Below are 15,482 nucleotides of genomic sequence, written 5' to 3' on the forward strand. Positions count from 1 at the left end.
ATAAAAGGCACTGTATCGCTCACCTGAAAAGCACTTTATGTACAAGATACATAATGCTCAGGTGAGTTAAAATGTATGTTTCTTGGTAGAAAAATAGGTCAACTGAAATCAACGTTCAAATCTGCATCTTAATCAGTTGTTGTAGTTTAAATTTCAATGATGAAGCTCTCAATACAAAACAGAAAGTCAGCCGGTCAATATCCAGGTAAAAATTTAGTCTAAGCACTATTTACCATAAGTAGTTTAAATCAAGGTTAATCAATGTCAAAGTGCAAAACTATATTTGAAAGAGTGTAAAGAGGCCTTATTTTATATTTGTAGCTCTTTAAATGAAAATGAAGGTGACCGGAAAAAATCTTGATCAACTGGCATCAAGGTTCAATTTTACATCTGCAAATGTCCATATAGTTCGTATTTCATATCTGTAGCTATTAAAACAATAAAGTGGGTCAGTGAACCCGCGTCGTGGTAGTCGCTTATTAAAAGTTATACAAGGGCAATAATTTGAAAACAAAATTTCGAAGTGGTCAACTTGACAATGTTTTATGCCAAATATCTTAGCCTGTAAAATTTTAGAAGAATTATTAAGGGTTGGTAAAGACCCACTAGACAATGCTACAAAGCATATACCTTAGCTGTAGCCCTTTTGGTTTTGTAGAAGAAGATTTTTAAAGTATTTTCTTTCGATTACCATGGCAACCAGAGTTCTGCTAGTAAATAAAGACAATGAGTTTGACAAATTAACTTATGACATGGTAATATAAAGTAAACCCCGTTTAAAAACATTTAAGTAATAGCAAATGTTTGCAAAGTATATGCGCGCATTTTGAATATGTATGTTTTTAAGTCTGTCTGGAGATTGTGTCAGCTAGTCATAACTTACGTTTTTCATGTAAAGAATATTAGTAGGACATCTTGACTTGTACAATTTGTTTTATTTAAGGGTCGATGTCTTACAGCTGTTGACATTTTATCTAAACGTTTTCAACACAATCTGGCTAAAATAAAACATTTTTCTAGTGTTTAAAAAAAACAATTTGTAACTCAAATGCAGTACCATTAATACATTCATTTAAGCATATAATGACTACCTTCAGATTATTCATGAAATTCTTTCAAAATTTGTAGCAAAACTGTTTTGAAGACAAAATGTCTAACGTCATATGTTCTTCATCAGGAAATGAATAAAATAAATCAGGAATGATCCTCATAACCAAACAAAAAATGTGGTAAAAATTATTCAGTTTTTAGACATATATTCACCTTGAACATTAAAGTTAACTTATTTTCTCCTTTTTTGCGCTTATATTTATAGCATAAGTTTTGTTATGTTTCTTGTTTACATTCATCACATTGCGTCTATTTATTTTATGATGATATTTATGTTGACAATGCAAGAAGTAAGTATTTTCTCTTTAAAATTTTTAAACAATGTTAAACAAAGATGTAAGGTTTAAGGAAGACAATAATGTTTGTTAATGTTAGACAATCAGCTACAAAACATTTTAGTACAAATGCATAATTATGTTAATGTTGAATGACAAATAAAGTAATTTTCCAACAAAATTTATTTGAATTAGTTGGGTATTATTTTCATTGAAAATATGGGAAATATTCTATCCGCTTCTTAAAATGCTAATATAAAAATGACTGGCGTTTTAACACCAAATTGTTACAATGAATTTTAATTGTATTTTTCATGTTATAAAATTTGTAGACTGGAAAGACTAGAAAGGCTAAAGATTTGAAGATAAGTTCAACATGGTGAGTATAATCTAACTAATCAAATGTCACAATTCATTACGACAACGTCAACTATCTTAAAAGCTCACAATGAACGTGAATATATATTAAACTTGTCAGTGGTTTCTTTTTGTGAGTTTTTGTCGGTTTGAACTATGTCGTGGTTGGACTTGATAAATACCTTTATCATATCTAATACGCTATCAAATTATTGCTGTATCATATATTTCTAAATACTAGGCAATAAAGTTAGGTATACTTTACATATTAAAACGATTTATGTTACATACTTGATACAAAGACAAACAAAATATGTCTTTCAGCGGTACAATCTATATGATCCCCTTCCCTGGTGAGGTCTACATTATCAACTTGAATGTCTGTCACAGGTAAACCAATAACATTGTTAAAACAGTTTTATCAGTCTAATTTGTAAAATGTCCCGGGGTCTGATGATTTATACTGTACTTCAAATTGTTAATAGATTGGTGATAAGGTTTTAAAATGAGGTTAACATTTTCACTTAACTTGTCATTTTGAACTTACAAGAAAAAGTAATGAAGACTGTCAAATAAACAAATAACAAAAAGGTAAAAAATGAATGTTTCGTATCTATAACACTCGACATGTTAATGAATTTGGTAGTATCTAAATAAATAACAAATAATAGAAAATATTGTATTTGCCTTTTCATTTGCTTAAAGATGGTGTTGACAAAAGCCTTGTATATGTTATGCATATATATTAAGTCATTCTTTATCGTTATGTTTATTTAATAAACGACAAATATTTGTTTTATTCTGATAAAGAGTCTGCATAATTATATAATTTTAAGTTGAATCATCTAACCCATCTAATGAACCTGATTCCGAGGATGTTTGTACAAAATACTTGATTGTATAGGATTTGAACAACAAGATCAAGTTTGATACTGTGAAATGTTAATTTACTTGATAGATATAAAAGCATAATAAGCAATACGTTGAATCCATTGACCGTTTAACCACTGTATAATGACAACATATCAATCTCGCCGTTAAATTGTTAACTTAAGTCTATGTTATCTCAACTCTTACAAATACTATAATTATATGATCCTTTATTATAAATCAATGCATCACTTTACTCGTTACACAATAAAGTAATAAATTCTTCAGTTTATTGAAATTGATCGCAATTTACCAGCATGTTAAAAGCCATGAAATTGCATTTTCATTTCGAATCTCATATTAATAGTTCTGAATTGTATCATGTAAAGCCAAGATAACAAAATATAAAACGTCATTAGAATGTATTTCAAGATTTATTCTAACACGACCCGCATTTTTCCCTATTGAACATAGAAGAACAGAAAGTGTGTGTTATTATGCAACAGATGCACAGTTTGACGTTCTATATTTAGACATGTGACGTAATCATTATACACGCGACGTAACCACTAAAAATCCGACGCGCTGAAAATAAGTACGGAAACAAATCAGGCGCAATTTTGCTTAGCTATCCAGTACGGCAACATTTATTTGTTGATGTCGTGTTAGAATCGAAATAATATATCCAAATTAGTGATTTTATCGCTTGATAACATCACTGTTTGTCGTTCGGATGCGCATCATTATATCACTCGGGCTACGCCCTCGTGATATAATTCCTCGCATCCGAACTCCAAACAGTGATGTTATTGAGCGATAAAATCACTGTTTGGGATATATTATTTCTTAATTTATCCATGTGATCCCTATAATTTTATTTTAAACAACGTCTTGTTTAATCAAGATCTAGTCTTTAATCTTAATAACTCATATGATTAAAGAAAATTCTATAATTTGATATTTAACAGGTTTACAATCATTTAAAATTTACTTGAATCGATTATCATAAATCACATTGAATTTCTTAATCAACGGATTTGAATGTATGATCATTTAAACAACTTCAATTGTATATTATTCAATTCATTTGTTCTCTTTTTATTTCTAATAAAACACGAATGTTTAACAAGTGTTTACAATTCAATTTAGCTTCTGTCTGTTGGAATCACATAATCTACTAATTCTTATTTCTCAATGAACTCACGTTATAGAATAAACTGTATACGAGAGAATATACCAGAACATTATTAACATTAAAACTCCACGAGGAAAACATACATACAAATGGAATCATACATTTAAAAACAAATTAATCTAAGTAAAATACAAAAAGGAATCTTCAATGAACATTGTAATGCAATATACTGTATATCAAAACATAGTGCAGGAAGTGTTTTAATTTTGTCTTTGACATACATTAAAATAAGACATAAATTGTGTCTTATGAAGGCTTTATGACATAATTATGCAAGAGGTTTTTTATGCTGCATTCAAATTAATTGTACTATTTACGACATGTCTGTATCAAAAGTTTAGAGAAAAAAATGAAATTTTATATCATCTCAAAATGTGTGTCTTAATATCATTAAATAAATATCAAATCCTAAAGTAATAAAGAAAGATATCCTTTACATATTACCCTGGTTTACTAAATCTTTATGATATAAAATATAAATAAACTCTCCTATAAGCGGGACAAAATATATTTTGAGTAGGTCTTGTTCATCTACTTGAAAAATCTTCTATTTGTAAAGCCGTGTCATCTTATAATTATATAAACATTTCACTGTAAGTTAGTTTTAGTTTTCCGGGATGACAGTGAATAATTTGATGATTTGTTGCTTTCGGTTCAATACATTATTTTGGCTGAATATGCTCTGCTTTGCTTCAAACATTGACTCGCTTGATGAGAAAAAACGGTTGATTAAAATATACAACATGCAAATAAACACAAATAATTGATCGCGTGTGAACTATTAATTAATTTTTAGTATATATGTTTGTTGCATTTGTACATCACTGTCAGTGAAAACAAACATAGGTCAGGTTATGGATATACTATAACTATTTGAATATTTTTAAAACAAGTACCCTTTTAACAGCTTTACTATATTGAAATATCATTCTTAAAGCCAAGCCAAAACTAATTTAATAAGGATAAAGAATGCACGTCCAAATGTTATGATCATTTGTATAAAGTTCTGTGTGAGACTTGTTGCAATATGATGTTTAATTGTACAAAGAGAAAAGTGTTTCTTCAACTTTGATTTGTAAATAAAGAAAGGTACCTGACCTATCGTTCAATTGACGGTTAAGATATTTGTTTCGGATAGTTTGCCTAAAGTATTAATGTTTTCACATTATAGTTATAATCAAAATAAACACTGAGATAAGATATTTATCATTGTTCGAGTTTACTGTGTGCAAAATGTTTGAACATTGATAAAATAATGTAAAGATAGAAATAATAGTGTAAATACAGATAATATAATGTAAAGACAGAACTAGTGAGGTGTGCTAGGTGGTCTTTACTACAACCATTATAATTTAGCTAGTTTATACCAGTTGTGTACTTTGTCACAAATAGTTCCTCCTTATTTATCTTGCTCAAAACTAATTAGTGTGTTTGTGTTATCATTCTTTAACTTCTATTATATTAAATATTGATACCATTTTGGTTGATTGTTGTAACCATGGGGTGAAATCGGACGACATTGACTTGAATAGCATCGCTTTAGTAAGTTATATCATTTACATCTTATTAAACGCATGTATAACCAAAGAACTTTCAGCGTTTACATCACACAATTTTCGAACAGAAAACATTATTGGGTCCAATCTTATCAAAATTAGCTTTGTTTTCATTTGTCCAAAACGTCAATATCGAATGCATATCATACTCTATCCAGCCTTTCAATTTTGAAAATTCAAAAGTCCATATCAAATCCATATTGTACTTGAAGTTATGTCAAATTGTGAAAAATGGTGATGTGAAATAAAGAGTACACTATACATTGTTGAGAAAAATACTGATTCTTTTGGAATCGTACACAGCATTTCACAACCTTCATCAGACTCAGCTTGCGCCTGTAGGTGTAGTTTTGATGGCTGTATACTCTTCCAGGTAATGTCAGTATTGTCTCCAATAATGTATAGAATGAAATTGTTATTTAATTCCGCTCATTGTTTTCTCGTTTAGGGCTCATGCATTCTTTTACTTGGGGACCATATGCCGCTTTTGAAGGAATGGCACTACTGTGTCACATTGAAGGTTCCATGATAACCGCCGTATGAACACATCTGCGGAAGTTTCTAAATTCAAAATTTCACCATTTTCGTGTTTAAATGTTGAATTCTGCTTAAGCTGGTGCTAGGGGGCGTGGACGGTAGTTTGCACTTGACAGTACCGTCCACGAACAGACTCAATCAAACCAAGCCTGCAACATTTTCAATTTTGCAGTGTTGGGCTTTCTATAGGGAATTTTATTTTCTCTATTGTACATAACTAAAACGTAAAAACATTCATTTTAAAAGACCACACAGTAGAAGACCGAAATTAATGCTCATCTAGTTAAGAAAGCAAAGTTTAAATGTCAAGGAAAACATGTATCAGTTAGTTCAAGTAAAATTGCAAACACACAATCAATAAATATCAATCAAATTACAGAGATTGGCCTATGAAAGTAGCGTAGAGCGGTTTTCTAGTCTTCATTTTTTTTAAATTAGGACAAACTGAATTGTTTTACAGACAATTGGAAACATTGCTATAAATAAAACACAACTCGTTCACTGATATGACTGACGTATAAAAAAGTTAAATATTTAACTAACTGTCGTGTTAAGTTGAAAACAAACATTTTGAAATTGACAAGGCTTGTAAAAAGTGAAATAGGTCTATGAAAATCACGTTTAATCTGCAAGTTTCGTCATATAATATAGACAAGATTTATATCACTCTTTCTTATTTAAACAACTTTGAGCAAAATTGAACATATCAGGCGCATAAAGTGTTAGAACTGATTTAGTTTTGTACAACTGTTTAATCAAGTATACATTTTATTCAAACTAAAAATGAAAATGTAAATATGATATAGGATTAATTCGTAATGGGGACTTAGATCATATAGCCATGCGTTTCTTAATGTAAGCAAATATATCATTGTATCAAGTGATGCATGGGGTAGAACCACGTTCCTCGAGCTAGATGGATTAGCTTCCTACCATGAAAAAACGTTCTTTAGTGATACGAACCCAACAGCGGTGAGCAGTTCAGTTAGCAGTTTAATCAAATAAATGGTATTGTCTAATTATTTGTTTGCACTTGGCTACATTTTAGCTAGATTTACATTTGAGCCGTGTCACGACAAAACCAACATAATGCGTTTGCGACCAGCATGGATCCAGACCAGCCTGCGCATCCGCGCAGTCTGATCAGGATCCATGCTGTTCGTTTTCAGTTTCTTTACTTGTTATAGAGTCTGTAAGCGAACAGCATGGATCCTGATCAGACTGCGCGCAGACTGGTTTTGTCGTGACGCGGCTCATTTAATATACTTGTAAAAATCAGAAAAAAAAAGTCTTAAATAAAATTAGTTTACTGTCGTTTGACCAAAAAGAAAAACGTCTTCGCGTCAGATGTCATCATGTAAACGTAAAATTAGTTTTCATATAAAAAAAATTACAATGAATTTATTCTATCAGCCGACAATTAGTGAAATATTCTTCAATGAGATAAATCAATTTACCAAATACTCAAATATCAATGCACAGTAGATATGCGTGATCACGAATAAATTAGTCTTTACCAGATACAATAAGCCTTAATAAAAGCTGCAAACTAGAATTAATGTAAAATAAGATTCACACATCAGTAAAAGTCTTTTTACCTTTTTTCCTAAACATTTTAAAGGGTCTTCACTGAGGTCAAAAAGCCTTAAGACATAAAATGTGAAAATCTGCTTGGGCACTTAAAACAGTTAGATATAAAAACGGATAATAAGAAATATACTCAAAATAAATTGAATATCGTATTTTGTCTATTCTTAGCTCGGTTCAAATGAAAAGTGTTGCAACCATGTTTAATATTTAGACATTATCACGAGTAGAATAATTAATCTGGAAAAATGGAGTGAAAAAATGATCAAAAATTTTGCACACAAGATATTGGTTAAGAAGTACATCAAATGAAATATTAATCTCGAAAAATTATTCCTGTCTCGTTTTGTTCAAAACACCTCAGTTGAGCCCTTTTAAACAGTAAAATGTACAAATTTATCCACGGTTTTGAACTGTTTCCCATTATTTATATTATTATACATATAATGTGTGCGATGCCAAAACAAAACAAAGAATTGCAATGCATGAGAAAATTAATCAAATGACTCATTTAGTCTACAGCTTACTTGGAATTTCACCAGTTATAACACATCTTATCATTATTACAGAGATATTTAGTTATATCAATAGTGCAACGATCTAGTATCACAGTATACTTTCTTTTTTATTTAAAAGAATATTACAATTTTCAGTTGCAATATAATTGCTACGGAGATTGTATGTTTGAGTATCTTAAATTTGATAAGAATAACAATGCAATTCTTAGAGCCATCTAAACAAATGTGATATACGAAACGCTCATCAAACCTTGTGCAACTTGACATTAAACGTTAGAATATTCACAAACATTGATGCAAATGTAAAAAGCAAAAACAAAGGTACTCTAAGCGTGTAGATTGATGTTTTTTGTTTATGAATGGAATTAGTTTAATATATACATGCAATGTCATAAAAAAATAAACCATCTAAATGTGATAAAAGTAATCAGTCAAGATTAGAGGTTCGTCCAATTTTTACTAGATTTTACATGCAAACTTAGAAATGTGTTTATAAATTTCATATAATGAATAAATAAATAACAAATTTACCTCTGTTTATATCCCTTGCAGTTTCTATAAACGATGAACAACAAATAATGATAAAAATCCTTAAAAATGATAACCTCTTCATTTTTAAATATTATTATTCCAATAACTACAAACAAACGTGTGTTAATAAAATCACAATAAAATAAATCCACAAAACTATTTTACATAATATAATTTTTCCTAAAAGCACATTTTTGTTTCAATTTACTGCTGATATTAAAGTCAATATTCCCGTTAAAACTTTCACCGAATATTTCATATCACATAAAATATCAGCTGTATTTAAACCACGGCCTGCAGTTTGTCTATTTGCACATTAGTCAATATTCCCAGTGTCTGTATACAACTTTTAAACTCTACGTTTATATAGTAGATGTACGTATTAATATTAGCTCATTCATAAACCCTACACTACACTGTTTAATGTTGCGGAAAAATCTTCCTATGAATGAAAATCAAACTTCACTGCGCATACCCCGATATCATTGACTATCTACAACACTAGCAAGAGTCCCTAGTCGCGTATTTACCAGTAGTATCTAATAAACATACATTCAAGTCGAACGATATATAACCGATATCTGATGATATAATAAAACCTGAAATATGACAATTTTCATATTTATTCAGTGTTCAATGCAAAGCTAAACTGATTTCAAATTTTGTAAAAAAAAAAAAAAAAACTCGTTTCATTTAAATTAAACCGCTAGTAATTGATATATACACAAATTATTAGTTTCCCGACAAAAAGCGTTAAATAAAAAAATATAAGGGTTAACAACTCTACGTGTAACATCATCATCAATTTGTTACACAAGAGATGCTATTTGTTAACCTTTACGTATGCAGTTGTATTGCAGTTTTAACAGAGGCTTTCGTTTATTTTTTATAAATAAACTGAGAACAAAGTAAATCACGCTTTATTTATCCTTACATTGTGAACATGTAAAATTGTATGCTTATTTGTACGTCTTAAAATCTAGAAGCCTTAAAACTTGTTTTAAAATTCTTACATTCAGTGTTTTTAAAATCATATAAAATCAAATATAACCTGTAATTGCTATTAGCCATCGATTTGATTTCATTACTTTATAAATACTTAATAACATGCTTGTTAAAAATCTATAAATGATTCCAGATTAATGGAACGTTCATTAGAAATACGCTTTCACAAGATGGGAATTTTAAATTTATTCTAAAGTTGAATTCTATGCAAATTGGTTTGTACATTTGGTTAAGTTTGTATCTGCGAGTCTGTCATATTTTAGTTACGGTTTGATCTACCAAATGTTTGAAAATTGGGGTCGTAACGTAGTGAATGATAATCTATCTTTGCTCAATGATAAATGCTCAATTCTAAGTTCCATAAGCGAATTACGCATTGTCAACATAATCAATCATTTCCTTGATTTCTTTAATATTGTTTGTTCCCTCATAATTGTGACTCCTTTCATTATAAAGCAGATTATGGTATAAAACCAAAACAATTATTACCATACATTGTAATTCTGTCCTAGTTTTCTTGTCGCATGTCATATAAATATCAGCCCAGATATAATAATTTGCAAATATAGCCGATGACTCACACTCTGTCTACAAAGGAAATTACTTTATGTTAAGTTAGCAAAATAAACTTATAATAAAACCTCCTCAAATCTATTTGAAATATGATCTGATCAATTTTGTAACACTGCACTTAAAAATGTAAAGATGAAACGGTATTTTTGCACTTCATATATCAAGGTCATGAACTTATTTTCAAAACATATTGGATAGATAAAACTGCTATTAAAGACAATCAGAATATTATATAAAGGGGATAGTTTTTAATATTAAGAGTAGTAAAATACACCAAAAAATAACAAACGAGCCATGTTTACGTAAGACATAAACTTGTCTTTAACTTCTGTAAGGTCATATCAGTTTACGGTGTCTTTCGTTTTATGACAGTGGTTGCTTAAAATGTACACAAATGTTATATTTTGAAATTGCACTAGTTTCTACTATATGTTTTACTAACTGCTGGTCATTTTTATAAGTAAAATTTTGTATTTTATTTCAGTAATGAGTTTATATTTATTAATATTTTCTAAAATTATTTATTAACAGTAAATATTCCTGATAAATGAATGGCAAATGCAAGTATTGGTCCATACAGACAGATACAAATGAATTGTTTGATAAGTTAAACATTTCATTTTTTTTTCAAAACTTGCTTTGGAATTTAATATTACTAAACTTTGGTTGATCATTTTAAGTCTAAATTTGAAAATGAAAGCACCAATTGAAGGTTTTATGTAAGAGTTGTTTCTTCCTTTTTCTTCTTTCTTAAGTTTCTTTTTTTTAATATTTCAAGTTTGATATAAAGTGACAGCAAGACGGGAAAAGATGCAATAATCAAAATCTAAAAAAATCAATGAGAGAGGACACAAATCTTATGAATGCAACCATAGCTTTTTCAGATGATATTTCATAAACCATTTTGATGTCCTTCTAATCAACATACTAAAACATTACTTGGCATGTATTGCAATCAATGGCAGAGATTTTTACTGGGTCAGTAGAATGATTGGTACCTGTTTAAAGTATGTGACACGCTTTATATACGAAATATACTTTACATGAGCCGTGTCAAGACAAAACCAACATAATGGGTTTGCGACCAGCATGGATCCAGACCAGCCTGCGCATCCGCGCAGTCTGATCAGGATCCATGCTGTTCGCTTTCAGTTTCTTTTCTTGTTATAGGGTTTGTAAGCGAACAGCATGGATCCTGATCAGACTGCGCGGATGCGCAGGCTGGTCTGGATCCATGCTGGTCGCAAACCCATTATGTTGGTTTTGTCGTGAGGCGGCTCACATATCAACATGATTTATGTGAGAAATGTGATAGCAAGTTAAATATTTTACATCTTTTAGCAGTACAAACTATGTGGTTCCCGTCTACATTATCAACTTGGATGTCTGTCACAGGTAAACCTATTACATTGTTAAAACAGTTTTATCAGTCTAATTTGTGAAATGTCCCGGGGTCTGGTGATTTATGTCGCATTAAGTTGTTAATAGATTTGTGATGAGGTTGAAAAAAGAGGTTAAAAGATTCATTTTATTTGCAATTTAAGGGCAATATTGTTAAGATATTATCAAACGGTTAGGACGGAATGTTTTATGAATCACATCGATGTTATGACAATTGCTTTTCTTTTTGGAATTTAATTATTATATTATATATTTTAATCAAGTTTTGTTTATACACATATGCTGTTTGTTAGTCATTTAAAATTAACATCTGCTAATAAGTATGCAGTTTATATAAAGGTTGTTTATTTCTATTGGAACCACACAAAGCAAAAATGCATAGTCTTAATGAACAAAATACAATAATGCATTAAATAAATGGACTTGTGTACTTGTATTTATTCATTCTTTTATTTTGTTTGGTTTTACGGTGAACGACATGAAAGATTATTTTGGCTAACTTTGAGTGTTACAAACTTAAAGCAATACCAGGGCTCAAAATCACCCAATCTGCTGGAGCTAAGATATGTATAGAGCTCAGTAATTTGAACCAATTAAGTCGCCTCTTACGATCACGCAGGGCTTAACGGTGGCTGTAATTCTGATACCTCATCATACAACGTTTTTCACCTATTTTAAGTTAAGATATCGATGTGACCAGTTTTGATTTATTTTCAAATTTTTATACCATAACATCAAATCTGCGTTATACTGCCTATAGCTAGATCATCATCCTCTTCTGTCAACGTTTCAATACTTTAAAATTAAACTACATAATCAATGAGTGTCTTGCTATCTTTTATATGATTTCATTTACCAACTCTATTTCTAACAATTCCTTGCATCAGTAATTACTTGTTTAGTTATTATCAAAGAACAACAAGCCTTATAAGTTTCCATCTTGATCCATGCATATTTCGTTAAGGTTTATTAGATTGATTGACTACGATAGCTTTGTGAATTGTTAGAGAAAGAATACATACAAAACCAATCTCAAGAACAGAAGAATTAAATTGACTGATACGATTTCTGCTGTCATTGACGCTCTATTATTATCATTTCAAATGAAAAGAAAACAACAACGAAACAAGTAGTAATAGCATTAAAGCTTGCATAAATCAAACCAAACATTTTGTAACAATCTTTAATGGATTATGTAAAATAACTTTTGAAAGGAAAACATGCAAATGTACTTACTATGTAAACATTTGCCAATATAAATGCCATGGTATCTGTCATATTTTTATGACATACATATTTACTCTAAAACAATAAAACTCTGAGCATAATGGATATTCATTAGATTTGAAATACATATAAGATAGGACTCTGTTTGTAATGCGTAAAATATAAAAAAAACAAGATCAACAAGGAAGGGCGGCATTCATGAATGCCTCCCCGAACATATTTTTTTCCCGAACATAATAATTGTGTACATTGTAATATGTAAATATCAAATCTGTAAATTCTGATCTTTGTTCAGGCATTTCATATACCACATATTATTTGCTACTCTGTTTAATGTTTTAAATTCATATAAGTATATTATACCCTTTGTGATCTATTTACTATATCACTTAATGTGACGTCACAGGGTAACAATGCATAACATTACATCACGTTTCGGCCCTCTAACATTACCAAACAGAAAACAGATCTTACATAATTTTTCGGTATAAAATGAAAAAAAATGATCACTCGTCTCGGGAGAATAATGTCGTTTTCTACCTCTCAGTGGGTGTGAAATTTATATAATGTTTGCTTTGTTTTAAACAGGTACTCAATGTCTTAAGAAGAGGGAATTGAGGAAATATGATTTTGGACTTTAAGGACACCCTAAGGCGCTATATGAGGAATCGAATCAACAATGTTTATGTATTGACTGATTATAATATAGATATCTCTACAGGACAATTGATAAGAAAGAGGAAATGACTAACATGTCATTAATTTGAGTGTTTGTTTTTCATAAAGATTTGTATAACAGTTCAAACTATTTGGCCTCTTATAAGAAGCAAAGGTTGATGACCTATGTTTTAATAATGGTCAACGACAGTAAATTTTTCACCAGTGTGTTAATGCTATAATATGTAGCATGATATTTCAGTTTGCTTGCCAGGGATAACAAGTTTGTTATCTTTAATAAGATAAAGCAGTGTGTTAACTACTTTTATCAGAAACAGTGTTGCAAATATTTGTAAATGTTGTCTGCATTAACATGAAATGATTCAAGCGTTTTATGCAAATGTTACGCAAACGGTCGTTCTATTCTATTTTTTACGATACAATGTCTGCAATTATGCGATACTAAAGTTTTCATCTGATGAATAGAAATTAGAAGTTTATGAAGCCTGCATGTCACAAATAAGCTGTCAAAGGACCCGTTTAAACAGCAGGCCACGTATCTTAAGGGTGATTAGACAATATTCAAGGAAGAAATACTGGATCCACTCAAATAAAAAAGCCAAATAGAAAGACCTAAAAGTACTACAATCACAACAATAATGTCAAGTCCACATCTACTCGCAGAACGGCGACCTGCAAGACGTTTCTACAGTTTCGGAAAGAAAAAATCGTCACACGGTTAAAATACGTTGCGCATAAAATCAGTCGTGTGTATGAGCTTTGTCCTGGATTGAATGTCCTGATTATAAGCCTTTTTATACTAAACGAGGGCGCACTTTACTATATACTAATAAATGAAATATTGAGAAATATTGATGAAATAAAATGCATATTTTCATTTTTCGTATTTTAACTGTAAAAATTATTTTTCACTGCAGTGAAACATATTTTCCGTATTTTCACTGGTGTCTTGCCGGACTACTTTCTTTTAAATTCTGCCAGTACACAAAATTTAAGGGAAAGTCTTTCAAATTTTAATGTCAAAAAAGAGAAAAATGTATATAATAAACAGAAAATTCAAGTTTTTTCTATAAATTCACGATTTATTTTCCTCTTGTGGCATAAAAATTGCCATATTTCACTCGTGGCTACCGCCACTCATGAAATATTTATTTTCATACCACTTGATGAAAATAAATCATGTATTTATAGAAAAAACTTGAATATCCTCTATTTATTGTAGTATTTGTCAGAGCACTAATCTAGCCTTATTTGTTTAGCTACATAGTTATTGTTTTTGAAAACCATGCAATAGGGCTATCTTGACAATTTATAATCTGACATTACTTTCAATAACAAACTTGAATCTACGAATGTTTTCTATTGTTTTTCGTCTATTTTTATACCAATGTTTCCACATTGTTCAAGTTGCATAAAGCATTTTACCTTCTCCATAAATACTACACATTAAGTTATTAAAATACAGCAGAATGCCAAGTTTTGCACAAGCGTACATATAACCCTTAATTGCATCACTTAAAACAGATCATTTACAAGTCATAGCTTAAAAGTATCAACGTTTATTTTACATAAAAACCTGAGATAGTGTCGTATATTAGAATGATAATGTTCACTCAACATGCAATAAGTTTATAATTGCACAATTAGATAAGTCAGATTAACAAAGAGTCAGATATCCATGCATAATAAATATGTGATAGCACAAATAAACTAGGCCTAAATGTCTTAATATGATACACTTAGGCCAAATTACAGTTGTAAATTATTTACCTATTCACTTACTATTAATCCCGTGCCAGTCCGAAATGAGTGGCAAATTAGAATAGATGCGTACTATTTGCATAGATGATATGGCGTGTTAACAATTAAAGATGTCATTTTTCAATTGTAATGTTAATTTATTAAATAAAATCGTGCACAAGTTATTATTTAGCAATAAAATAGACAAATGATTGATATTATCTGATTTATAAGTCTCTACCAGACAATCGCAAAAGGTGCTGGCATATAATGAATATTTATATATAATATATAATATATATATATGGTCGATAAGAATGTT

The 15,482-nt window shown here is 30.0% G+C and overlaps 1 protein-coding gene across 3 annotated transcripts in view; it reads right to left on the bottom strand.

The window, feature by feature from the left end:
- Positions 1 to 15,482, bottom strand: part of LOC132754543 (A disintegrin and metalloproteinase with thrombospondin motifs 7-like) — a 113,606-nt gene that overhangs the window by 77,242 nt on the left and 20,882 nt on the right. The window contains exon 1 of one of the 3 annotated variants that reach the window (XM_060745186.1): positions 8,537 to 9,075. The exons of the other annotated variants lie outside the window; for them this stretch is intronic. Coding sequence (XP_060601169.1) covers positions 8,537 to 8,618 — 82 coding nt within the window. The 5' untranslated portion in view covers positions 8,619 to 9,075. Of the gene's footprint in view, positions 1 to 8,536; positions 9,076 to 15,482 lie in introns of those variants that run through there. 3 annotated transcript variants of the gene reach the window in all.

This window comes from Ruditapes philippinarum, unplaced genomic scaffold (assembly GCF_026571515.1).
Source record: "Ruditapes philippinarum isolate M1 unplaced genomic scaffold, ASM2657151v2 ctg134_1_1_1_1, whole genome shotgun sequence".
In the NCBI taxonomy this organism is placed as follows: domain Eukaryota; kingdom Metazoa; phylum Mollusca; class Bivalvia; order Venerida; family Veneridae; genus Ruditapes; species Ruditapes philippinarum.